We start from the raw sequence: 25,593 nt of genomic DNA on the forward strand, positions 1-25,593 counted from the left end.
CATAAATATTAAGTGTCTAAATTTAATCTTAAGCTACTCCTCCCCTCAAATAATATAAAGGCTTTTAATTCTCTTATCTTCCCAATATATATGCTGTTTTTGACAAATATTTTAGTGGTTATGACCTTTACTGTACACATTAGACATTTTATAATGTAATCATATATCATTTCTTTATATTCACATTCATGTTTGCCAGTTTCTTAGCCCTTCATTTCTCTTGCATTAAATTTTCCTTCTAAGAACATTTACCTTTCTCCTTAAATAAACCAGTAGAGGTTTCTTTAGTGTATATTTGATTTTGGTAAGCTTTGACAATTTTTATTCATGTGAAACCTCACACTTGAAAAGTAATTATTTTGAGTATATATTTTAAAGTCTTATTTCTCTAGTGTTATTCAGATTCATATTTTGAACCTATCTGGGTTTGAGTTTCTTTTTTCTTTATTCATAAATATAGAGCGGGATGTGTTTAATTTTAACATTTTTTTTTTCATTTCTAAATGTTGTATAAAGTTCTTTTATAAATCTGCTTGGTTGTTTTTACAGTCTCTTGTCATTTTCCCATTTCTATAATTTCATTTTTTATTTCTTCAGGCATTTTATGTTTTCTACATAGCACAGCAACTTTATGTTGATATCTGATGACTCTTAATACCCATATACCTTTGGTATTTATTTTTATTGTTTATGTTCCATTTATGTTTGGTTATGATGATTGTGTTTTTTGGAAATCTGTAGTTATGAATTCAGATTTTATTGTCTTAATGTGTGAGAAGCCTAAATTTCTTTGAGATTTTTTTCTCTATAGATGTGCTTTTCCTTTTGCTAGGAGGCAGGCAGTGGTACATATCTGAGTCCACTTTAGCCCCTCTAATTCAGAGAGTCTCAGTTTTAGTTTTTTTCTCCTTGCTACTGGTCCATGGCTTCGTCTTCATATTTTTAATCCTTTAGGCAACCTTATTTTTTATCATTTGCAATCATTCAATATACTTTTTTAGAAAACACACCTGTTTATTAAATTTTACTTAATCTTTATTTTGATCATCATATTTCATATGCCTCTATGTTCCACTCAGTTGTAGAAACCAAGTTTAAATCAGCTGCTCCCTTGCATTTTCTACAATGACATAATAAGTTGAGACTTTAAACAGGGTACCATGCCCCTTAGTATCTGCTCAAAAGTAGTTCATTTCCTTTAATTTTTTTCCTGAGGTAAATAATTTTGGCTCTTCTTGACTTAATAATAGCGACTTTGATGGCCAAATTTGGTTTCTAGGTGGCAGAATTGGTAACTTATATTTTTTTTACAAAACTGTAGGAACTAGTCCAGGCTAGTGAGCGATTAAAAAACCAATCCAAAGAGCTGAAAGACGCACACTGTCAGAGGAAACTGGCCATGCAGGAATTTATGGAGATCAATGAGCGGCTAACAGAATTGCACACCCAAAAACAGAAACTTGCTCGCCATGTCCGAGATAAGGAAGAAGAGGTGGACCTGGTGATGCAAAAAGTTGAAAGCTTAAGGCAAGAGCTGCGCAGAACAGAAAGAGCCAAAAAAGAGGTTAGTAGTCAGGCAAATTTCATAGTGCCATGGGACAGTGATTAAAGCTGCTTTTTGAGACTAGTGAAATAATACATATTTCATTTTTTAATTTTTGAAAAAAAGTTATTTTATAGTTTGATAATATCATTTTATGTGAAGTCAACATTTTAATTACCTTCCTATTATAAGATAAATTCCCTTGGGGGAAAATATTTTGTTTGAAAAAAGTAATAACCGCAAAATCTGCTCTTTTCACTCTATTTTAAAGCTGGAAGTTCATACTGATGCTCTAGTTGCTGAAGCATCTAAAGACAGGAAACTGCGGGAGCAGAGCGAACACTACTCTAAACAACTGGAGAATGAATTGGAAGGACTGAAGGTATCTTTTGCTTTACCTAATTAATGTGTTTTTCTTTAGGCTTGATGAGAGTGTTAGTTTCTGTACCCTCTGCAGTGTAAAATGGAAATTACCCTTAAACCTATTGTTCTTAATTTTCATTTTTTTTTTATTCTAATTTGTTATACATAGTGGCAGAATGCAATTCATTTCATATTACACATACAGAGCACAATTTTTCAGGACACTGATTGTACACAAAGTATTTTTCACACCATTTTAATTCTCATTCTTACCACAGGGAAGATGATACAGATTTCCTAAGGCTGAAAAAAAAGGGAAGGTCACGTTTAGTGGAGAATAGGAATCTATGAGGAAGGAGTTATAATATTTTTTGAGGACTGCCTGCCTGAATAAGATGTACTGGTAATCTGTATTAGAGTTGTGGTAAGATATCTAGACTCCTGTCTGTCTTATAAATGACTCAGGAGAGGCTCAGATAACTTTGCAGAACTTGGGTTAGTTGGAATGAGATGATAGTAGACACAGGCTAACACATCTCAGCAGTTACTTTTTAAGAGAAATCCTGTGCCATCTCTTGAGTTGGATTACCTAGATTTAACCTCTAATTTACCAGTTACTAGCTGTATAACACCAAACAAAACATTTAATCTCTTCATGCTTTAATTTTCTCATCTTTAAAATCCTGTCTTATTTCAGGAGTACATATATACATTTATAAGCTGACATATAAGTGCTCAATCATAATTAATATATAATAATAGTATTACATATATCAATGAAAATATTAGAATCAAAGTGAATGTTATCTCAGGAAGTCTAAGTACTCCTTCAATGTTGTTTAGAATTCTATTAATAACTGTAACATAGTTCTTATTAATGACATTCACAAACCTGTCTCCTCATCTAGACTGTGACCTAACTTATTGAAAACATAGGTAGATTATTAATCTGCCCTAGTGCAGAGCCAAATATTTAATACTTGTTTAATAAGTGTATTAAATCATACAAATGGTCTGAACTTTTTCTCTGGTGATTGAATATCAGTGGTTGCAGGTAAAATTCCTCCTCTGGGTTAAATAAAAATATAAACTCTAAGGGCTGGGGTTGTGGCTCAGTGGTAGAGTGCTTGCCTAGCATGTATGAGGCACTGTGTTCAGTTCTAAGCACCACATATAAATAAATAAAATGAAGGTCCATTGACAACTAAAAAAAAATCACATATATTTGTCTACTTGTCATTATTGCATTGTTTATTAAAACTGCCTAATAAATAATGCATTTAAAGAATGCAGACCAGGTCCTAGCACATATTAAAGCCTCAGTAAATGCAATGATTATGACCACAGTGTAATTTTCTTAGAATATTTTTTGAAAGTGGAATTTCTTGGTTAAAAGATATACGAATATAATTTAAAAGCATATTTTGGCTCTTTGAGGATTGTAGGAATTTTTAGTCCATTAGAGTAATTTTCAACAGACTTAAAGAGAGAAATAGATCTACAATAAGAGAGACTTCAGGGCTGGAGTTGTGGCTCGGTGGTAGAGCACTTGCCTCGCATGTGTGGAGCACTGGGTTTGGTTCTCAGCCCTGCATATAAATAAATTAATAAAATAAAGATCCATCAACAAGTAAAAAAAATACTTTTTAAAAGAGAGAGACTTCAGTATATTGGATAGAACATAGAGACATATCAATAGGAAATTGAGATCTTGTTCAGCACTAAAACTAACTAGGTTTACCAAATATTTGTAGAAACTTTCATCCAATATCAGTAGAGTACACATTCTTTGCAAATGAATTTCCCAAATTCCAGGATATTGTTATACCACAAAGCAGTCTCAATTAATGTAAAAAGACTGAAATTATACACAGTATCTTCTCCAGCCACAATGAAATGGTGCTAGAAATTAATAACAGAAAAATGGAATATTCAAAGATGTGAACATTAAACACTCAAACAGCTCCTGGATTAAAGAACAAATCATAGGGAATTTACAAAATACCTAAATGAATGAATATGAAAACACAACATATCAGAATTTATCGGGTTCAGTAAAGCCAGTATTCAAAGGGAAATTTACAGCTATAAATGCCTATATTAAAAAGGGGGAAAGACCTCACATCAGTAACTTTATACTTTAAGGATGTATAAAAAGAAGGGCAAAATAAACCCAAAGATGAAGAAGCAAAGAAATAGAAAAGAATAGGGCAGAGATAAATAATTAGAGATTAGAAGAATGATAGAAGCAAGGAAACCAAAAGTTTAAAGAAGATTAGCAAAATTGACACATCTTTAGAAGACTGGAGAGAGGGAGAGAGGAAATGAATATGCAAATCAACAAGTGAGCACTTTATTACTGACCACTACAAAGTAAAAGAATTAAGAGAGAATACTGTGAACAAATGTATGCCAACAAAGTAGGCAAACTAGATGAAATGAACAAATTCCTAGAAGGACACAAATAACCTAAAATGACTCAAGATGAAATAGAAAATCATATATGGCTGGGAATGTTGCTCAGTAGTAAAGAGCCACTGGGTTCAATCCCCAGTACCAAAAAAGAATATCTCAACAGACCTATAAATAAAGAGATTGAATTAATATTCAGAAACCTTTAATAAAGAAGTCCAGAATCAGACTGCTCTACTGGTAAATTGGAACCAAAAATTTAAGGGAAAGTTAATACAAATCTTTCTCAAATTCTTCCAAAAATCGAAGAGGAAGAAACACTCCCTAACACATTCTGTGAGCTCAGCATTACCCTGAATACCAAAGTCAGAAAAAAAATCAGGAAAAGAAAATTATACATCAACATTTCTTATGACCATAGATGTGTAAATCCTCAAAAAATTACTAGTATATTGAATCCAAAGGTATATTATAAGGGTTGTATACCAAGCAGAGTATTTCAGGAATGCAAGGGTGTTCCAACATAAAATCAATAAATGTAATACACTAATAGAACCAAAAGAAAAAAAAAAAGAAAATGATTGTCTGAATGGATACATGAATGTCATTTCAACAATCCAACATTCTTTTTTTTTAAGATTTATTTTTAAGATGGACATTTATTTATTATTTTATTTATTTTTATATGGTGCTGAGGATCGAACCCAGTGCCTCCCATGTGCAAGGCAAGTACTTTACTGCTGAGCTATAACCCCAGCGCCCCAACATTCTTTTATGATAAAAATTATCAGAAAAATAGGGATAGAAGAGAACATACTCAATAGAATAAAAGGCATTTTTAAAAACCCCACAGAATATTATACTCAATGGTAAAAGAATGAAAGTTTGCCCCTTAAGATCAGGAATGAGACAAGGATGCCCATTTCACCAGGCTGTTCAATTTTACTGGAGATTCTAGCCAGAGCAATTACACAAGTAAAAGAAATAAAAGGCTTCCAAATTACAAAGGCAGAACTAAAATGATCCACATTCAAAGGTGATACAGTCCTACATTTAGAAAATCCCAAGGAATAAAGAAGAAACATAATAGAGTTTATAAGTAAATTTACCAAAGTTGTAACATACAAACAAGGATAACACATAAAAATCAGTTGTTTTCCTATAAGCCAGCAGTGAACAATTTGCACAGGAATTTAAAATAGCAATGTCATTTACAATAGCATCTAAAAGAATAAAATGCAGTGAAGTGAGTTTAAACAAGCTAGTTAAAAACTTACACATTGAAAATGATAAAACATTAAATTAAAGAAAATTAAATAAATGGAAAGACACCGTCCTGTGTTTATGTGTAGGAGGACTTGATATTGTTAAAATTCGAATACTACCCAACGTGATGTACAGCTTCAACTTAATTCCTGTCAAAATTACAATAGCCTTTTTGCGCCCATTTGAACTTTCAAAGGAGCTGAACATCCAAAAAGTCTTAAAGAAGGAAGATAAAGGTGAAGGAATTCACACATTTTGATTTTACTATTCAGTACAAAGTCAAAGTAACCCAGGGTGGTGCTCTCATAAAGTTAGACATACAGACCAATGGCATATAGTTATGAGTCCTGAAATAAATGCATGAATTAATGGTGAAGTGCATTTTGCAATTACAAAGTCTGTTCAGTGTGGGGAAAAATAGTCTCAACAGTTGTATTGGGATGACTACATATTCAACATGCAAAACAATGAAGTTGAATGCCTTCCTAACATTATATACAAAAATTAACTAAAAATGAATCAACAACCTTAATGTTAGAGCTGTAACAATAAAACTCTTAGAAGAACTTAGATTTGGCAATGGGTTCTTAGAAGGAACACTGAAAATATAAGCCATCAGAATAAAAAATAAATCGGATTTTATCAAAATAAAGTTTTATGTGCATTACATTAAAGGACATTTTCAAGAAAGTGAAAAGACAGCCTGGTATAGTGGCACATGCCTGTAATCCCAGTGGTCGAGAGGCTGAGGCAGGAGGATCACAAGTTCACAGCCAGCCCCAGCAATTTAGTGAGGCCCTAAGCAACTTAGCAAGGCCCTGTCTCTAAATAAAATATAAAAAGGTCTGGGGATGTGGCTCAGTGGTCAGGCGTTCTTGGGTTCAGTCCCCAGTACCAAAAAGAAAGAAGAAAGTGAAAAGACAACTGAATGGAATGTAAGAATATATTTGCAAATCATTCATCTGATAATGGTTTTAAATCCAGATTATATAAAGAATTCATACAGCCCAACAATGAAAAGGCAACCTAGTACCAAAAAAATGGGCAAAGGTCTTCAAAGGAGGTATACAAATGGCCAATTAACATATGGAAAGATGCCTAGCATTATTAATTATTAATGAAATGCAAAATACAACCAAATGAGACACTACTGCATATCTACTAGGCATAGCTAAATTAAAGAGAAATAGATAGAAAGTAAGTATTGGCAAGGATATAAGGAAATTGGAACCTTTGTTCATTGCTGGTGGAAACATAAAATTATACAGCAACTTTTTTTAATATTTTATTTTTTAGTTGTAGTTGGACACAATATCTTTATTTTGTTTATTTATTTTTATATGGTGCTGAGGATCGAACCCAGGGCCTCACATGTGCTAGGCAAACGCTCTACCACTGAGCCACATCCCCAGACCCTATGCAGCTACTTTTGAAAATAAATTGTTGGCTCCTCAAAAAGAAACAGAAACCATATGACTCAGCAATTATACTTACAGGTATATAACCAAAATATTTAAGAGCACATACTCTAGATTTTTATCTTACACTGGTGTTCAATGAAGCATCATTACAATAGTCAAAAGGTAGAAACAATTAAAGTTTCTATCAAGCAACGGTTAAACTAAATGTGGCATATAGATAATGAACAATGAAGAGGCATGTATCAGAAGGCTGTTCTGATACATGACACAACATGATTGAATCTGGAAAATATTATTCTGAGTGAAAGAAGCCAGACACAAAAGGACAGATTATGTATTATTCTACTTATATAAACTATCTAGAATAGGCAATTTCTTTGAGACACAAAGTAGAAGATAAATTACCAAGATCTGGGTAAAGGTAGAATCAGGGAGTTAATTCCTAACGGTTGCAGAATTTCCTGGGGGATGATGAAAAAAAATTTAGAATGATATATTGGTAATGTTCACACAACATTGTAAATGTAATTAATGCCACTGAATTGTACAAAGAAGATGATTAACATGGAAAGTTTTATGTAATATCTATTTACTCTTTAAAAAGTTAATAATGTAGTATATCATCTGGGCATGGTAGTAAGTACCTGTATTCCCAGTTCTCAGGGTCTTATGTAGGAGGATCACTAGAGCCTGGAAGTTTGAGATCAGCCTGGGCAACACAGCGAGATTTGATCTCAAAAAATAAAAAGTAATAATAGTGTAGTATATCAATAACCAAAAATAACCACATTTTAAACCATAAGTGGGTAAATTGCTAAGATACATAAATTTCAATAAAAATGTTTTTAAAAGAATAATTGTATGTTGCTAGAGTTTGTTTTGTTTTGTTAAACCTTATTTTATTAGTTTTTGCTAGGCATCCTATTACACAGTACCACAGAGTGGGTGGCTTGAAAAAACATTTATTGTCTTAGTTCCGAAGGCTAGAAGGTTAGCACAGTGTGCTGGCAGAGTTGGCTTCTTATGGTGTGCTGCCACTCTTTGGCATTCTTGACTTGTAGATGTATCACACTGATCTCTGTCTTCATGTTCACATGATGTTTTCCCTATGTACATGCCTTTGTATCCTTTTTATAAAGAGGTATTCATATTGGAGTTGGGACTACCCTAAAGACCTCGCTTTAACTTGATTACTCTGAAAGACACTACTTTTAAATAAGGTCACATTTGAAGTACTCATGATTAGATCTTCAACATAGGAATTTGGGGGAGACATAATTCAAACAGTATCAGTTGTATTTTTTCAAAACTCAACAGTCTGCTAAGCATTTTATTTACTAAAAATTGTCGCAGCAGTGCTGGGGTTGTGGCTCAGCCGTAGAGCACTTGCCTAGCACGTGCAAGGCCCTGGGTTCAATCCTCAGCATCACATAAAAATAAATCAATAAAATAAAAATGATATTGTGACCAACTAAAAAATAAATATTTTTAAAAAATTGTCAGCATAATTTTAATGATCATAAATAGTTCAAGAATAATATTCACATAGTCAGTTCTCAAACATACCGTGGTTTTACTTTTGTAATCACCTAACTGCCATGAACACTTTTATGTACTGTTCATTATTTTCTTAGAAAAGACACTTAGAAATGAAATTAGTAGATAAGTAGATTATTTAAAGGTATTTCATAGATACTACAGAGCTTTGTAAATTTGAGAGGCCCAAAAGTTGTTACTGCTTTCTTGCATTTCTTGGTTTATATGGATTATTAATTATTTTATCTTTAAGTTATTTGCCCAATTAATTTGTAGTTCTAATGTTTTTACTTACAGTTTGAATAAATTCTTTACTGAGTAAAAATTTTACTTTTTCTTAGACTTTTAGAAACTTTACCAGTTTATCATTTGCCCTTGAGTTTTGTTCTGGTTTATTTTTAAAATTATACAAGAATCATTTATTTGTTTGTTTGTTTAAGTATTGGGAATTAAATCTAGGGGCACTTGACCACTGAGCCATATCCCCAGCCCTTTTTATATTTTATTTAGAGAAAGGGTTTCACTAAGTTGCTGAAGCTGGCTTTGAACTTATAATCCTCCTGCCTTAGCCTCCCCAGCTATTGCGATTATGGGCATGCACTACCATGCCCCAGTAGAATTGTTTTATCTTTTTCTTGATGTATCTTCTATTCCTTCAAAACTTGGCTTGTGCTTTTCTTTGTAGAATTTTCATATATATTTAATTCTGCTTCTTTTGGATGTTTCTGTGGAATTTAAAAAATATTTAAATATTTAATCTGGAATTTGATTTGCTGTATGTTATTAAATGAGACCTTTTCTTTCTTATATTGCTAGCTGGTGATTGATTCCAGTTCCATTTATTAATTAATCTATTCATATCTTTCTCCTTCCCTTCCTTCCCTCCCTCCCTCCCTCCCTTTCTTCCTTCCTTTCTTCCCTTCATCCCTCCCTCCCTCCCCAGGGATTGAAACTCAGGAGTGCTTAGCCACCAAGACTGAGCCACATCCCCACCCCATTTTATTTTTTAATTTTGAGACAGGGTCTTGCTAAGTTACTTAGGGCCTCACTGAATTACTGAGACTAGCTTTGAACTTGCAGTCCTCTTGCCTCAGCCTATAGTCCTGCACCACCGCACCCAGCTCATTTTCTTTATCATTGATTAAAGATGTTGTATATGTTGAATTAAACTATTTTGGAGCAGGAGATATATTACAATGATACTTTTTAAAGACTTTCAGTATATTTTAATATCTGAAAAGAAACACCCCCCCCCCCGCACACACTTCTTTTCCTTTTTTTCTAAGACTTTGATACTTTTAATAGCTTATTCTTGCCCATAGACTAGAAACATTTATTTCCATCTCTTCCTATTCTACTGTACTCCTCCCCACATTTAAAAATAACTTTTTACATAGGAGATAATTTGAAAAATATTTAATGGACATATTGTGATTTTTTTCTTTCAAATACTTGGGACTTAAATTTTTTTTCAAATCTTTCATATCCTTTATAAAGACTTATAGTTTTTCATACATTAGGAAATTTCTCAATATTATCTTGAATATTCTTCTTGAATATGTATATATTAGTATGTGGTGATTTTTGTTTTTGCTTTTGAAAATTTTTGTTGCTTATTTTAGTACCCAGAAATGTTACTGATTTGTGTTATCTTATATATCCTTCTGTTTTACTGACCTTTCTCAATTTTAATACTTTCTAATTTTCTAGGTAAACGACTAAATGGGAATTATAGTGATGTCATTTTATAATATTGTTAACTGTTTCACATGCTTGTCAGACAGTATTTAAAATCAATGTTATAAAAGAGTAGTAATGGGTGACATTCTTTTTCTTTATACACTTCTGATGTTTCACCATTAATTATAAAACTGCTGCTTTTTTTTTTTTTTTTTACATTAGAAGATTTAGTGAACTTTTAAACTGCTTTTATTGTGGGACTTAAGAGTAGCATTTGGAATTATTATTATATTTTACCAGTTAGTTTTGGGCTGGGGTAACCACTTAGAAAATTATTTAATCTGCAAAATAATGCATTTATTAGTAAGTTTGCTTTACTAATTTCATTACCTGCAATCTATTCTTTTGTCATAGCTTGTTGTTTTTTTTACTTACAATTTAATTTTGTTTTTCTACATTTTATTTGGCTCTTTTGTAATTTTAGCAATAAGTGATAGACATCTATAATTTTCATTGGTGGTATCTTTGTTAGATTTTTATTTCAGAGGAATTTTTCCTTGAAACCTTTTGTGCGTGTTGTTGTCATCTCAACAGTTAACTGAATAGAAAAGCAAGGTTAAAGTGTTCCTTAGGTGATTAGAAAAATAAAAGAGTCGTGTAGGTCAGTAGTTAGTGCAATAAGTTTATTTTTAGAGAGAAGCTTTTTTTTTTTTTTTAACAGAGAAGCTTAAAAGCAAGAAAGCAAGAATCTGACTTGCTCTGTTTCTTCTCAATTTAAGCAGTTTTGCATGCCAGGCTGTCTCAGAAACAACTGGACAGTCTGTATCTAGCACATGATAAGTATTTTCTTAATAAATAGTTAAATATGCAGTGGACCATTTCCTCTGGTCTACATCAGCTCCTTTTTTATTTTTACCTTTTATACTTCACAGAGGAAGGAGACAGGACATTTTTTGTTCAGCTTTAAATCAATCACCATTAACAGTTTTACAGCTCTTACTAGTGCCTTCAAAAAAAGGAACAGTGCTCCCAGCTCTTTATTTACTTGTTGTCTATAAACCTACACACATAGGTTCTTTTAGTTTTAAAAGTTTTTTGAGAAATAGGATAGAACAAAGTATGAGCTTTGGAAGTTAAAAGCTCAGGAAATCTTATGGTCATAATCTGGCCTGTTTTTGCCTACCCTTTGGACAGTAGCAAAAAGAACCTTTGGACTTCTATATTTCAGCCTAATTTTTAAAAATATGTATTTCAACCAAAGTTCTCCTCCTTCTTAATGTCCTACCTGAAACCAAGAGGTCTACGATTTTTTTCTAGCATAGATATGAAGGAGGTGTTTGTTTGGGCCTTTATCATTTTCCTCTGGATCATTGCAGAAGTCCCCTTTCTTTTCTTTTGTACATTGTAGCTTTATCGTCTTCTCCTCCATTTTAATCTTTTTAGAGACACAAATATGATTAAAACTTTCTAACAATTTCTTATCAGATAAAAGACTTAGACTTTTCCTCACTCATACACCAAAAATAATTCTACATAGAAATTTTAATGTAAAATAAGAAATCTTATAAGTACCAGCAGAAGAATTACAAATACATAATCTTGGTATAAAGACTAAAAAAAAAAAAAAAACACAGACCATAAAGGAATGTAAACCAAGGAAAATATTTGCAATATATGACTGACAAATAATAGCTTTAAATACAGAAAGAATATTATTTTTGTTTGAGAATATGCAAAAATGATATACATTTATGTGCATAGTCCCTTATAGAAAGGAGTTATTATTTTATTATAGATGAACTAATCTTGTGTTATTACTTCTGTAGCAAAAGCAAATTAGTTATTCACCTGGAGTTTGCAGCATAGAACATCAGCAAGAGATAAACAAACTGAAGACTGATTTAGAAAAAAAAAGTATCTTTTATGAAGAAGAATTATCTAAAAGAGAAGGAATACATGCAAATGAGATTAAAAATCTGAAGAAAGAACTGCATGATTCAGAAGGCCAGCAACTTGCTCTCAACAAAGAAATTATGGTTTTAAAAGACAAACTGGAAAAAACCAGGAGAGAAAGGTATGAGTCACATTATTTATTCATTCAATAAAAATGTATTGGGTATTTGTTTTGTGAAAAATGCTGGAGATACACAGGCAATAAGCATGTCCCAGTTCTCAAGGACACCAAAGTTAACATTAGTAAATAGAAAATTACAGTACAGTGTAATAGGAAAGCAAATGGAATAAGTTTAGGAGCACACATAGGCACAAGAAGTAACTTTGGTACATTTAGGATTTTTGGACAAAACTAATTCTTAGCTGAGAGCTAATAAGTAAAAAGATGTAGGAGGGGAAGAGTATTCAAGCAGAGGTTGCAGAATGTGCTAAGATGCAAAGAAAAAGTGGAGCCTAATACATTCAGAAACTGAAAGCTATTTATTATGATAGAAGCATAAATAGAAGGGAGTGGTAAAAAATGAGTCTGCAAGGAAAGTAAAGCCAAGATCATGAATAAATGAAATGCATTTGCCATTTAAGGCCATTGAAGGAAAAGCATGATTTTTAATTTCTGTATTTGAATGATCACTTACTACTGGGTAAAGAATGATTTGAAAAGTGCAGACAGGTATAGGAGTTCAGCTATGAGAAATGAGATTATGGATGTTAGATAGTGATAGAGAAGTTGGAGAGAAGACAGAACATGTAGGACATAATGATCAGCTATGAGAAGTGAGGGAACAAGAGAAATTTTCCGTAATGCTCAGATATCTGGATTTCAGGCACAGTGGTGCATGCCTGCAATCCTAGTGACTTGAGAGGCTAAGGCAGGAATATCATAAGTTCAAGGATCAGCCTGGGCAACCTAGTGAGACCCTGTCTCAAAATAAAAAATAAAAAGTACTGGGTAATGTATATCAGTGGTAAAATGCTCCTGAGTTTAATCCTCAATGTTATCAAAATAAGCAAAAAAATAACATTTTAGATTTCAGGCAACTAGATACATATAATTGTCATTCTTAACTTATACTGGAAGCCCAAGTTTATTCAGTTTGGTGCATTCATTGACTCAACAAAATTATTTTAAGAACCTACTATGTGCAAAGTATTGGTGTATATACTAGGATATAGCAACGAGCAGACAAAGAAAATCCTGATCTTTATGGAGTTTTCCTTTAGTATGGTAAAAGACAAAGAAGTAAAATGTAGAACACATTGAATAATGATAAATGCTAAAAACAAAAAATAAAGTAGGAAATGACTATTAAGCATTAAGAGGACAAATTAAATTACATATGTGTATACATATGCATGCACATATATTTTAATATATATAGAATGGATAGATATATATTATATTTTGTATATGTTTATATATGTTTTGTATATATTTACATGCCAGGGGAAAATATACTGAGAGGTGATGTCTGAATTAAGACTAAGGAAATTTAGGTCAATGCTTAAAAGGTGTATGAGAAGATCATTATATACAAAGAATAAGTCTATTAAAAAATTTGTAGGAAGCTGGTATGGCTTAAGTATAGGCAAGGGCAAAGAAGAGTAGAAATGAGTCAGATAACCGGAGTCAGGTTTTTTTAAGCCTTATAAGTCATATATTGGGATTTATTGTAGTTTACTTCAGGAAACTTGTTTCTCATCAGGATTACTATGATTCCTGGGTTAAGAATAGTCTGAATTAGATAAGAGCAAACTATAAGACTATCTAGAAGGCTGTTGTAATAATCCAGGCAAAAGATGATGACTCAGGCCTAGGCTGGTGGCAAAAGGGATAGTTAGAAATGTTCAAATTTTAATATTCTTTAAAGGTAAAGGGTAATGGTATTGGTTGATGGATTAGATATGGAATGAAAACTAAAGAAAGAATCAAGGATGATCCTGTGGTTTTGACAAGAGCAAATGGAAGACTATAGTTACCACTCAGGAAGACTACAAGAGAAGCAAGTTTCAGATGAGTGTATTATCGAGAGCTTTGTTTAATTAGCTGGCTTGCAGATGTTTGACCTTCAGGTAGATATGTGAAGTAGGCTTATATATAGAGCACCCTGGATTTCAGGGGTGGAGATATAATTCTGAGAATATCATTCATGTGATATTTAATCCATGGAGACAGAATGAGATCATTTAGATAGAAAGGAGACTCTAGAAGTGAACACTGAGGCACTCCAATCTTTAGAAGTTGGGAGATGAGAATGAACAAGCAAAATGGAAGGAGAAAGAATAGTCAGAATAATACGAAGTAAACCAAGCAAATTTAGTATCCTGGAAGCCTGCTGAAGAAACTTGTCAACATGTCAAATAAAATGATGTACAAATCAGGTAAAATAAGGACTACACAATGGCATTTGAGTTTAGTAATATGAAGGTCATTGGTGACTTTGATAAGAATAATGTCAGTGGAAAAGTAGGGACAAACACCCCACAGTGGGATCAAGAGAGACTTGAAAGAGAGCAATTGGAACAGAGTGTAGATAACAATTGTTAGTACTTGGAGTTTTTACTGCCAAAGTAAGAGGTGAAATAAGAGAGGAGCTGGAGGAGAATTTTCTGTCAAAGAAGTTACCTTGATCCTTGTTTTTTTTTTTTTTTTAAGGTAAGAGCAATAAATAGCATATTTTTAATCTAGTGGAAGTTTTCTAATAGTTCATTCAGTGGAGAGAGAGGGGAGAAAATTACCAGAGCAGTGTAATATTGGAGAGATTGGCCTTACTCAGTCTTACTTTTTTTTTTAACCTATGGTAAGAAAAAGTTGATATTTATGCATAAATGAAGATAGGTAGGAACATGTTTATGTGTTGACCTCCCTTGTTGAATTAGGCATGTTGAATGTGAGGTGTTTTGAACATACATTTGTGGAGATTTTAAGTCAATAGTTTGAAGCCCGTAAAAGCTTCAGAGGTAGATTCAGAGGACCTCAGTATAAGAAATAACTGTAAGCAAATGTTGTGGTTGATGAGCTACCTCAGGGAGAACTTAAAGAGAGAGGAGACAAGCACCTGAGACAGAATTCCAAGAAGTGCTGGTATTTATGGGAAGAACAGAAGGAAAGGAGTTCACAAAGACAGCTAAAAAGAAGCCCAGGTTGTTGGCTACAAGTCCAGAAAGTATGGTAACATCAAAGGCAAGAGAAGATAGCAGTTCATGAGGGAAAGAAAGAACAACATTGTCAACAATAGATTGGATGTGATAATAGTTAAGTCAATAGTGAGTTTTGAGAGAGCAGTTTTGGTTTTATTTAAGTAATGGAGGCAGAAGCCAGGTATTGGTATGGTGGGGAGCAATTAGGTAATGAGAAAGAATATGGTAAAAATTGACATAAATAAATACCAACCAAATTTGTTGTTTCTGCATAAATCTGAAAGAGACTATTGGTACAGACAATTTTAGTTTGGAGAACACCAACTTGGTGAAGTGCTCTCACAAGATTTACATTTCAAAAGGCTTGTTTATTTCTTTTCATGTATGTCATCCTTTTTTGATTCTTTACTTATTATATTTTGTCAAAAACAGGAAGATCTATTATAACTTAAACATGGACTGTAGCGTTTGCATTATTGTAAAGTGGCAAAATAGGCTCATTGTAGATCGCTTTCAAGGAAATGTAGCCTGTTTATTTCCATTACTTTACCTTTAAATAAAATTCAAAATATGCTTTAAAAATAAGTCTTGTTTACTTGAAAAACATAAATACATCTAATATTTAAAGAAGCATAATGCTTAGCATCACGGTTATACAGATGTCCTTATAGTAACTGAGTTCAACTTTTTTTTGTTGTTGTTGTTTTTTTGTCTGTTCATGCCATGAACTTCTTTTTTTCTTTTCTTTTTTTTATTATTAGTTGTTCAAAACATTACAAAACTCTTGACATATCATATTTCATACATTTGATTCAAGCAGATTATGAACTCCCATTTTTACCCTGTATAATACATATTGCAGATTCACATCGGTTCCACATCCACTTTTTTACATACTGCCATACTAGTGTCTATTGTATTCTGCTGCCCTTCCTATCCTCTACTATCCCCCCTCTGAGTTCAACTTTTGAAGTAAGAAAAATTTTTTTGGTACCAGAGGTTGAACCCGGGGTGCTTAATTGCTGATCCACATTCGCAGCCCTCTTTTATATTTTATTTTGAGACAGGGTCTTGCTAATTTGCTTAGGCCTCATTCAATTGCTGAGGCTGGCTTTGAACTTGCAATCTTTATTTATTTATTTATTTATTTAAGTTTTAGAAAAACACAATACATCCATTTTATTTATTTATTTATATGTGGCACTAAGGATCAAATCCAGTGCCTCACACGTGCTAGGCAAACACTCTACCACTGAGCTACAACCTTAGCTCCTGAACTCGCTATCTTCCTGCCTCAGCCTCTTGAGCCGCTGGGATTACAGTAATTTAGAGTCCATAGTGTATAGTAACAATAATAACAGTTTTACATGGGTTAGCAAAAATCAAAGAAAAGCATTAAATCTCTTATACATTTAGGAAACAAGTGCTAATGATCAGAAACAGACTTAGTCAAAGCAAAAGATGATATATGACAGTTCTTCAAATGGCAGTGTGGCCCTTCTATGTCAGATACAACGTAGAAAAAAAGAGCACTTATTGATTAAATTGCTGGTAAACCTACATAAACTTTCATTTTCCACACTTTTACATAACACTTAGACAAGGCTCATACAAGGTTCTCAGATGAATACATATATCCAGTCACATATTTAGGGGATCAACTATATTGTTATAACCTAAAATAACAGTTTTTTATTTAACCAGTTATGAATCATTTAAAAGACTTTAAAACAGGTACAAACCCTAATTCCTTTAAGACTTAGTTTCCCTAAGTAATAAATCCTAATAGATACAAGAGAATTATCTTGATAGATAAGAGCAGATCAGTGATTCAGACTTTGCTTCATATCAGTATGTTAAAATTTAAATAACTTTGTGCTAATTATAACCAATTTAATTACATACACAAATTTTTTGAGATTTACATTCCACAAACTTTCTGCAACTTATTTAGACATTCTATAACTTGTTTACATCCTTAGTTTTGTCCTCTCTTTCATCTTGGACTTTAGCACAAGAATATTATTTTAACATACAAAATACTTTCTCATCCAGAAATTTTTTTAACCTTCTCATTTTTCATACTAAAATATATTTCCACACTTTTAACTTTCTTATATCTCTTTTCTAATTTCAGACCCTTTCTTAAATTCATATTCTGAAAAAATCTATATGAATGTTATCTGTATATTTAATTTACTCAACAGATTTCATCCCAGGAAAGGGATTAGACAATCTGGCATATATAAAAACTGTTCCTTGGGCTGGGGTTGTGGCTCAGCAGTAGAGTGCTCACCTAGTGCATGTGAGGCCCTGGGTTCGATCCTCAGTACCACATAAAAATAAACAAAAATAAAAACCAGAAAGTTATTTTAAAAAATAATAGTTTCCATTTAAAAAAAAAATCTGTGCCTTAATCTTTTTTTACACCCTGTACTCAGGCATTTAAGAGATTGGAATGCAGTATACTTTTGAGCCTGACCTGTCTCTCTTATAATCATTAAAATGCCATCAACTTTAAGTGAGTTCCCCACTGTCAGTCATACGCAGTCTCCTTTTGCACCTTTTTCTTACTCTAGGCATATTGATATTAAATGGAGTAGTCCCTTTCTATCCTTTTTTTCAGTCTTCCTTGAAGATCCCTTTGCAGAAGCTACCAACAAAACAGATTGACTTCAGTTTCTGTGTTTTATTTTTGGGGTGCAGTTGTTTATGGCTGCTGGTGTCCCCATGCATTTAATTTGATAGGTTACTGTTACAGCAAGAACTGCTCTGTCCCAGTGATGCATATCCCCTGATCAACTGGGGTGTTCCATCAGATAAAAGGGGAGATTTCCTGCACCCAGGTAATAAAGCTAACAGTGCTGGAACCTACCACCATGTCCTCTGTAGCCATCTACCTCCACCACTGTGGGAAAAAGGGGCTACAAGGCAAGGCAGAGCCCAGATTCTCTTTGCCCATTTTTCTATAGCCTGGACAACTTTCCTAGGATTTTAAAAATTTTCTTCTTAGCCCAGGGTCAGTGTGTCTGACCCACAGGGAATGATCTGCAGCTGCATGGAGCCAAGCTGAGAAACTGTAGGGGGACTACCATCACTGGGTTGAAAGGATTTAAATCTTTTTTTTACCCTTTCTTCTGGTTTCCTACTATCCTTGCACACCAGAGGCAGTGCTTTTTTGCATCGTCAACCTAATTTCTAAATGTTAAGACTCCTTATCATGCAACTCGTCAATGCTCATACATACAGAATCTCTTCTATATACTACTTCTGACAGACCAACTCCGCCTGAAAGATTGTATAATAATCCAGAAAACCCATTCAGAGGCCAGAGAACAGATTATGTTATTGTAGAACATCTTTCTCTTAGACAGACCTATAGGTGGCCCATTCAGCCAAGATCTTTCTTCCCAAGAGACCACTGATAAGATCTAGGTAGCATGGCTCATGTCTTAAAGGGCCAGAAACAGATACAAAAAAAGAAACACAGGAGGCAACCAGAGAGGATTTCCAAAACCATGGCAGATAGGGACCTTTAAAATGGACAGACCTGCACATATAGAATTTCTTCCACTTCCTTTACCTCTGACAGACCAAATTCACCTACAAGATTGAACAAAAAAAGAAACACAAAAGCGGACAACCAGAAAGGATCCCCAAAACCATGGCAAACAAATGGGAACCTTTAAAATATACCAGCCAAGATATTTCCCAAGAGATTACCTATAGGATCAGCTCAGTATTGCCTATGTCTTAAAATGGGCAGTAACAAGCTGGGTACAGTGGCACAGTCCTGTAATCCCAATGACTCAGGAGGCTGAGACAGGAGGATCACGAGTTCAAAGGCAGCCTCAGCAAAAGCAAGGTGCTAAGCAACTCAGTGAGACTCTTGTCTCTAAATAAAATACGAAATAGGGCTGGGGATGTGACTCAGTGGTTGAGTGCCCCTGAGTTCCATCCCCGGTACCAAAAAAAAAAAAAAAGGCAGTAACAGATACAAACAAAACCACAGACAACCAAAAGGAATTCCCAAACCCAAGGCCAACAAACAGATGAGAACCTGGAACCGACCAGAAAGGAGTAAAAATCCCTGGATTCTTGAGTCCCATTTAACCATGACTCCTACACCAGCAGCACCACAGTTATCCCCACAAAGAGGGACTAGATGTTCCCATGAAGAGCAACCAGATGTGTGGAGTCAAGGGTCTTGGTGTGCACACCAGGGGATTTACCAGATGGCCAAGGGTGTTGTAGCTTTATTGCACTCGGTTTCCTTTTTCTCAAAGTGGACCAAGATGGAGCAACCTGTACTGTTCAGGGAGAGAAGGCAGAGTTCCCCCAAGCAAAAGGAACTTCAGCAGCTGCTGGGACAGTCCCTCAGTTCCTTCCTTGACTCACAGGAATAGCTCCTCTGGTTTAACTGAGGGAAATTTACTTGTCTGTCAACTCTCTGGCAGTTGTCTCTCAAGTTCACCAGCACCTTGCATCCTACCAAGAAGGTGGGCTGCTTGTATAGTCAGGCCTGCCTAAGAAACCTGTAGTGGGGGCTGCTTTCAGGTCCCATCTGGGGTGCCAAATTTGTTACTGAAAGCTTAGTCTTATCCCTGATGCCAGTCCAATAAGGAGGACATGGTTTTGAGAAAAAGAAGTTATATTGTTTTGGTAGCAAAAGAAAAAGCATGGGAAACTCCATCCCCAGAGGCTGTGATACTTGTTACATGAAGTTACTTTGTTTAACTTTAGAGTTCTAAACAATACATATAATGCATTTGGACTATAGATAAATAATAAGCACAGTAACACATTTGCTTGGTGATAAGAAGATTTGTTTTCCTTGAATTTAAAATTTAAATTATAATTGGGGCTGGGGTTATGGCTCAGTGGTAGAGCACTCGCTTCACATGTGCAAGGCTAGGGTTCGATCCTCAGCACCACATAAAAATAAATAAATAAAATAAAGTTAAAAAAAATAAATTATAATTTATGTTTAGTGATTTAGTGAGATAGGGAACTTAGAAAAAAAATTTTTGGTTGTTGATAGTCCTTTGTTTTACTTATTTATTTTTGTGTGGTACTGAGGATCAACCCAGTGCCTCACACATGCTAGGCAAGTGCTCTACCACTGAGCCATAACCCCAGCCCACATTTTCAAATTAAAAAAAAAAAAAAGTTGTGCTTTTAAACTGACAAGTCTATTGATTAAAAGCCCACAAGTGTGACTTTTAATTTTGAGGAAAATTGGAATACTCAAGCTGTAAGTTAAGTAAATCAGTGAGTACAACAGCCAATCTGGAATACCATTTTTTTAGTAGAAGATTTTCTGTTGTGACATTTTCCAGTATCATCTGCAGATTCAGAGGACACCTCCCCCAATGCTTTTTTAGAATGCCAGTCTTCCCTCTTACTAATATATTTACTAATGCCTCGGTAAAAGGAGTGTTCTCAAGTGTACTCAGGGAGTGGCTAAGCAGTTAGCACACAACAGAGCCAATCTTTAACATTCTTATCTCCCTGAGCCAGCAGACTCTTGACTATAAGCCAGAGAGGTTCCACACTTCAAACTCATTGATTGCAGGCCACCATTGGGTCCAAGCTTCTAGGACTCAACCTAGCAGTGTATGTTTCATCTGTTTTCTGATAAATTCTTTAAAACAAATCAGTCCATCAACCAAAACTTTATTCATCTTGTATTGCCTTAAGCCATTTGCTGCTTAATAATATTTTGGGGAATTATTTTTAAAAAAGAGGTTTGGTCATTGTTGTGCATATCAACATTTGTCCCTCCCTCTTGATGGGATATACTGAGAAGAGTGTAGCATTATTCTTGTGATATTTCAGCCAAGGATGAAATATTTAAGTCTGACAAATTTAGGTTGAGGGGTCACCCAGTGAGAGGCCTGCAATCTAAAAACAGTTGTGAGAGATAGAGAAGATGAGGTCTGTTCTAGACCAAGGGAAAGTGAAGAGATACAGTTGATTCCTGTACTAGATAAGAAAAGGAGACATTGTTGGGATGGTCACCAAACCTTGACTATAGTCTGTGATTTTGGACAGTAGTGTTCCGGTAAGGGTGAATCTTTTAATTCAAAGGGTTGCTTAGTCCTTATGTTAGAGAGTGCCCTTGATCTTGAGATATTTAGAGCAAGAAAGTAATATTTAGAGGTAAGAAAGTAATATTTGCAGCTGCCTCTCAGTGGTTCACAACAATAATGAAATCATTAAACACACAGAGTAATGGAACAAATAAAGTAAAATGTTAACAGTTGGAGAACCTGGGTGAAGAGGATGCAAGAATTCTTTGCACTATACTTATACCTTTTCTACAAGGCTGAAATTATTTCAAAGTCAATTTTTAAAAATATCTGAGTTCATATATAAGTTTATTTCAAAATATTATCAAGGACTGTAAAATACAATTTTTAGTAAAACTAGGAAGTGACTAGACCAATCTTAAGGAAGGGCCCATGACTTTGTATTTTCTAAGGATATTTTGATACAAATACACACAAAAAAAGTATCTAATTTGAACTCAGACTAATTTGTCTTTGAATTAATTTTAATGAATACGAAGCAGAACATAATCCATTTTGACATTTTATTTCATTAATCTTGATAGGATCTTCCCTAAATATATAATATATATTAGCCATCCCACCCCAGATAGTGTGTAAGGCATTTTCATATTTTATTTTCTTTATAGAATATCTGAAATTAGTTTATTTACTCACTTTTCATTGCTGTGAGAGTAGAACCTATCTGTAGGGCTCACTATTTCTTGGCACCTACTAGACATTCTGTAAATATTGGTTACATGATTCAATAAACGAATCAGCAACTATTGAAAGAAATAAATTCTTGGAAAGTATTTTATTAGGCCTTTCATTGCATGTGAACATGTTGTGTTGTATGTAAATAATGTTCCTATAGTTCAGTCTGAATTTATGTGTGTTATGTAATTTTTGCAAAACTAATTTGTTTTCTGCTGACCTTTGACTCTATTTCTTTTTTTCTTTAATATTTTCAATTGTGTTAGTCAAAGTGAAAGAGAAGAATTTGAAAATGAGTTTAAACAACAGTATGAACGAGAAAAAGTGTTACTAACTGAAGAAAATAAAAAGTTGACAAGTGAACTTGATAAGGTGAGTGAGTCAGTCTCATTCGAGCATATGTTAGATGTTAAACACTGTGACAGAAATTGTGGGTATAATTTGGTTTGGTGTACATTTTTAGTTTAATAGTCTTCTTTACAAGCTGAATGCTTATACAGTTCAGGTAATTTTCTCTTGTACCCATTTGTGACAGGAATATTCTGAAAGAACATTTTGCTTTTGTTTATTTCATCTTATTCTTTGTTCCCTTTATTTTTGATCCTATTCTTTATTTTACTTTCTAGCTATTCTCTTTTTAGCTCTCTTATTTTCATCCCTCTCCTGTCATGACTTGTCATGTTCAGGCTCAATGAAGATTGGCCCTTTGTGAAAGCAGGGACAATTAGGCCAAATCTCAAGAATTCTAATAGCTATGATTTCATATTTATAATGGAAAACTGATAATAGCTAGAAATAATACCAGGAGTTAGTGAAAATTCAAAGAAACTGAATCTGCCTAATCTTTGTCTTGAATAAAGATAAGCAGATTTATTAGACTTTAGAATTAGCCATATTTATAAACAAAATTTCATTTACTTAAAAGAAATTTTTTTTTCATTTATTATTTCGGATTTTTATATCGCTGCCATTCTGCAGCTCATGTCCCAATTCCTAATGAACAGTTGTAAAAAATCCTAATATTAATTACAAGTTTTAATATTAACTTACATGAAATAAGAGGGGATGGTAAATTGGATTTTATAATGATTTCTGGATTTTTATATGGGGCTGGAGTTGTAGCTCAGTAGAGCATTTGCCTAGCACGTGTGAGACTAGGTTGGATCTTCAGCACTACATAAAAATAAATAAATACAACAAAAGTATTGTGTCCATTTATAAAAAAAAAGTTCTGTTATGAGTTATTCTAATAACAGCTTGAAAGACCATGACTAAAGAGAGAATTGCATTTCTCTGAATTTTTATTTTTATATAACTCTATTTCTATCACTACTTTCCTCATGATTATTTAACATTTTAAAATGCTAAGGAAACGTTAAGGTCTTTAGAAATTGGATTTTGCTTGTTTAATTGGAAATTCCTTGAGAAAGAATATTGTTAGTTCATCTTGTAAAATCCTATAAACCTGAGATACAAAATAACTATGAAAAGTAGCTGAAGAATAAATAGCATAAATGGATTTTTAGAGCATGAATTATGTCCGAACTTTATTTTATAGACATCATAGTTATTTTCATCAAAATAAGACCAACAATATTTGAACTTTATCCAAATAGATTACATAATTATTATTTCATGTATTTGACAAATATAACTACAAAAGTTTAGTATCATTTCTGCACGACAGAATTTTAAGACTTTCTTAAGCAATACCTTGAGATACAGATTATATACAATCAAACTCTAGAAAGCCACTTCATGTAGTGCTTCTAAGCAAATTACCTAGTTAAAAAAAAATGTTATTACACTATAAGAAAAATTCTCTGGAGAATAATCAAATTGAGTATAGATCAAATTTTGTATTCAGTCCCTGGTTTAATTTTGTTACTAAATATGAAGCTCTGCTGAGTTTACCAAATATATATTTTTAAATACTCTTTTAATTAAAACTATTTGGTAATCTAATAGGTCCATAAGGAGGGGACTTATTTAGGCCTAGCATCTGTAGAGAAGCCTGAGGGATGGTTTATGAAAAACAGAACATTACCTTTTCTTGATGAATTTTAAGGTATAATATGGGATATGAATCCTACTTTGAGAGCAAATTCATATGGTAGGCGAGTATTCAATAACAAATGATTTCAGGAGCCTGACAAAAAGATCTGGAATCTCTGCTTCCATGTGAATCTCTGCTGTTTCTGATCCCTTACTTAATTTTTGCTTCTCTCCTTAACTCTTAGTTCACTCCATTGCACAACTTCACCATCTCTTTCCATGTCTTCATTTTTCCAGTTTGTTTTAAATTCATTATTTTTCCCAAGAGTGATAACCAACAAATGTATTTGCCAATGGTTTACCAGCTATCCCATTGGGAACCAGGTTTAAGAAAACTAGATTCCTTCTTAGCAGAATTGTACATTTATTATTGTTGAAAGTTACACACAGTAGATTTTCTCATTTTAAGCCTCAAAAATAACAAAAAAACAAATAGAAACAAACAAATGATATTTTCAGATGGGTATAAGCTCTGTTTTTTATTAAAAGAAGTTTTTGCAAATAAAATTTATATGTATGCCAGAGTAAAATTAAAGTTTTTTAAAACATTTTATTTTTTAGTTGTGAGTGGACACAATACCTTTGTTTTATTTTTATGTGCTGCTGAGGACATTAGTGCTCACGCATGCCAGGCAAGCCCTCTTCCTCTGAACCACAACCTCAGCCCAAATTAAATAGTTTTTATAGTACAAAATATGTAATTTATATCTTGTTTTCCAATTGTGATTTTACACAAAAGCAACATTGCAAAAAATATAGAAAATTTTTAACATGAAAGTCACACATAATTTCATCAGCGCAAAACAACTGTTGTAATTTATAATATTCCTTTCCAGATTTTCCACACTCATATTATTTCATAATTACAGTTATGTATACATTCTTTTAATATGCCTTTTTACTTAAAATCTCAAGAGCACTACTAGTGTTGTAAATATTATAAGTCAGATATTTCAACACAGAAATAGTAAAACCTTTCAAACATGCAAAATGAACTAATAGGTAGAATTTATTACACTAGGTCTTCTTCTGAGTTTATTTTATATAACTCATTTCCACAATTGTCTAAAATAAGCTCTATTATTCTTGCCACTTTATAGATGAAAATACCAAGTCAAAGAAGAGTTGTGTTGTTTTCCTAAGCACAGATTGGGACTTGAATATATTCCAGAGTTCATGTTTACTCAGTAATAATGCAAAGGTTAACTTTTTTCTGACTTATTTTAAACAACTCTCTGTAACTGTTGTACTATAGCATGGGAAGTCTGCATTTCCTACTTTTACAAATTTCCTGCTGACACCCTAACCACAAATTACTTGGAAAGACTGCCAGAAACAGTGGTGATCCAAAAATAATGTGTTGCAGGGACCAGTGAGGAGAAGATGCTGCATTTGCAACTCTCAAAAATGACTGGTAGACTTGTGGTTGTGCTAGCATGAAGAGATTGATGAATCCTCC

General features: G+C 33.4%; 1 protein-coding gene across 9 annotated transcripts in view; it reads left to right on the forward strand.

The window, feature by feature from the left end:
- The window catches only part of Cdc42bpa (CDC42 binding protein kinase alpha), a 323,243-nt gene that overhangs the window by 197,369 nt on the left and 100,281 nt on the right, over positions 1-25,593 (forward strand). For 6 of the 9 annotated variants that reach the window (XM_076831696.1, XM_076831690.1, XM_076831691.1 and 3 more), the window contains 4 exons: positions 1,322-1,564; positions 1,815-1,925; positions 12,048-12,295; positions 22,346-22,451. In XM_076831696.1, the coding sequence (XP_076687811.1) occupies positions 1,322-1,564; positions 1,815-1,925; positions 12,048-12,295; positions 22,346-22,451 (708 nt within the window). The remainder of the gene's footprint in view (positions 1-1,321; positions 1,565-1,814; positions 1,926-12,047; positions 12,296-22,345; positions 22,452-25,593) is intronic. The other 3 variants (XM_076831694.1, XM_076831695.1, XM_076831697.1) reach the window with 1 other exon arrangement.

Source organism: Callospermophilus lateralis, chromosome 13 (genome assembly GCF_048772815.1).
Source record: "Callospermophilus lateralis isolate mCalLat2 chromosome 13, mCalLat2.hap1, whole genome shotgun sequence".
In the NCBI taxonomy this organism is placed as follows: domain Eukaryota; kingdom Metazoa; phylum Chordata; class Mammalia; order Rodentia; family Sciuridae; genus Callospermophilus; species Callospermophilus lateralis.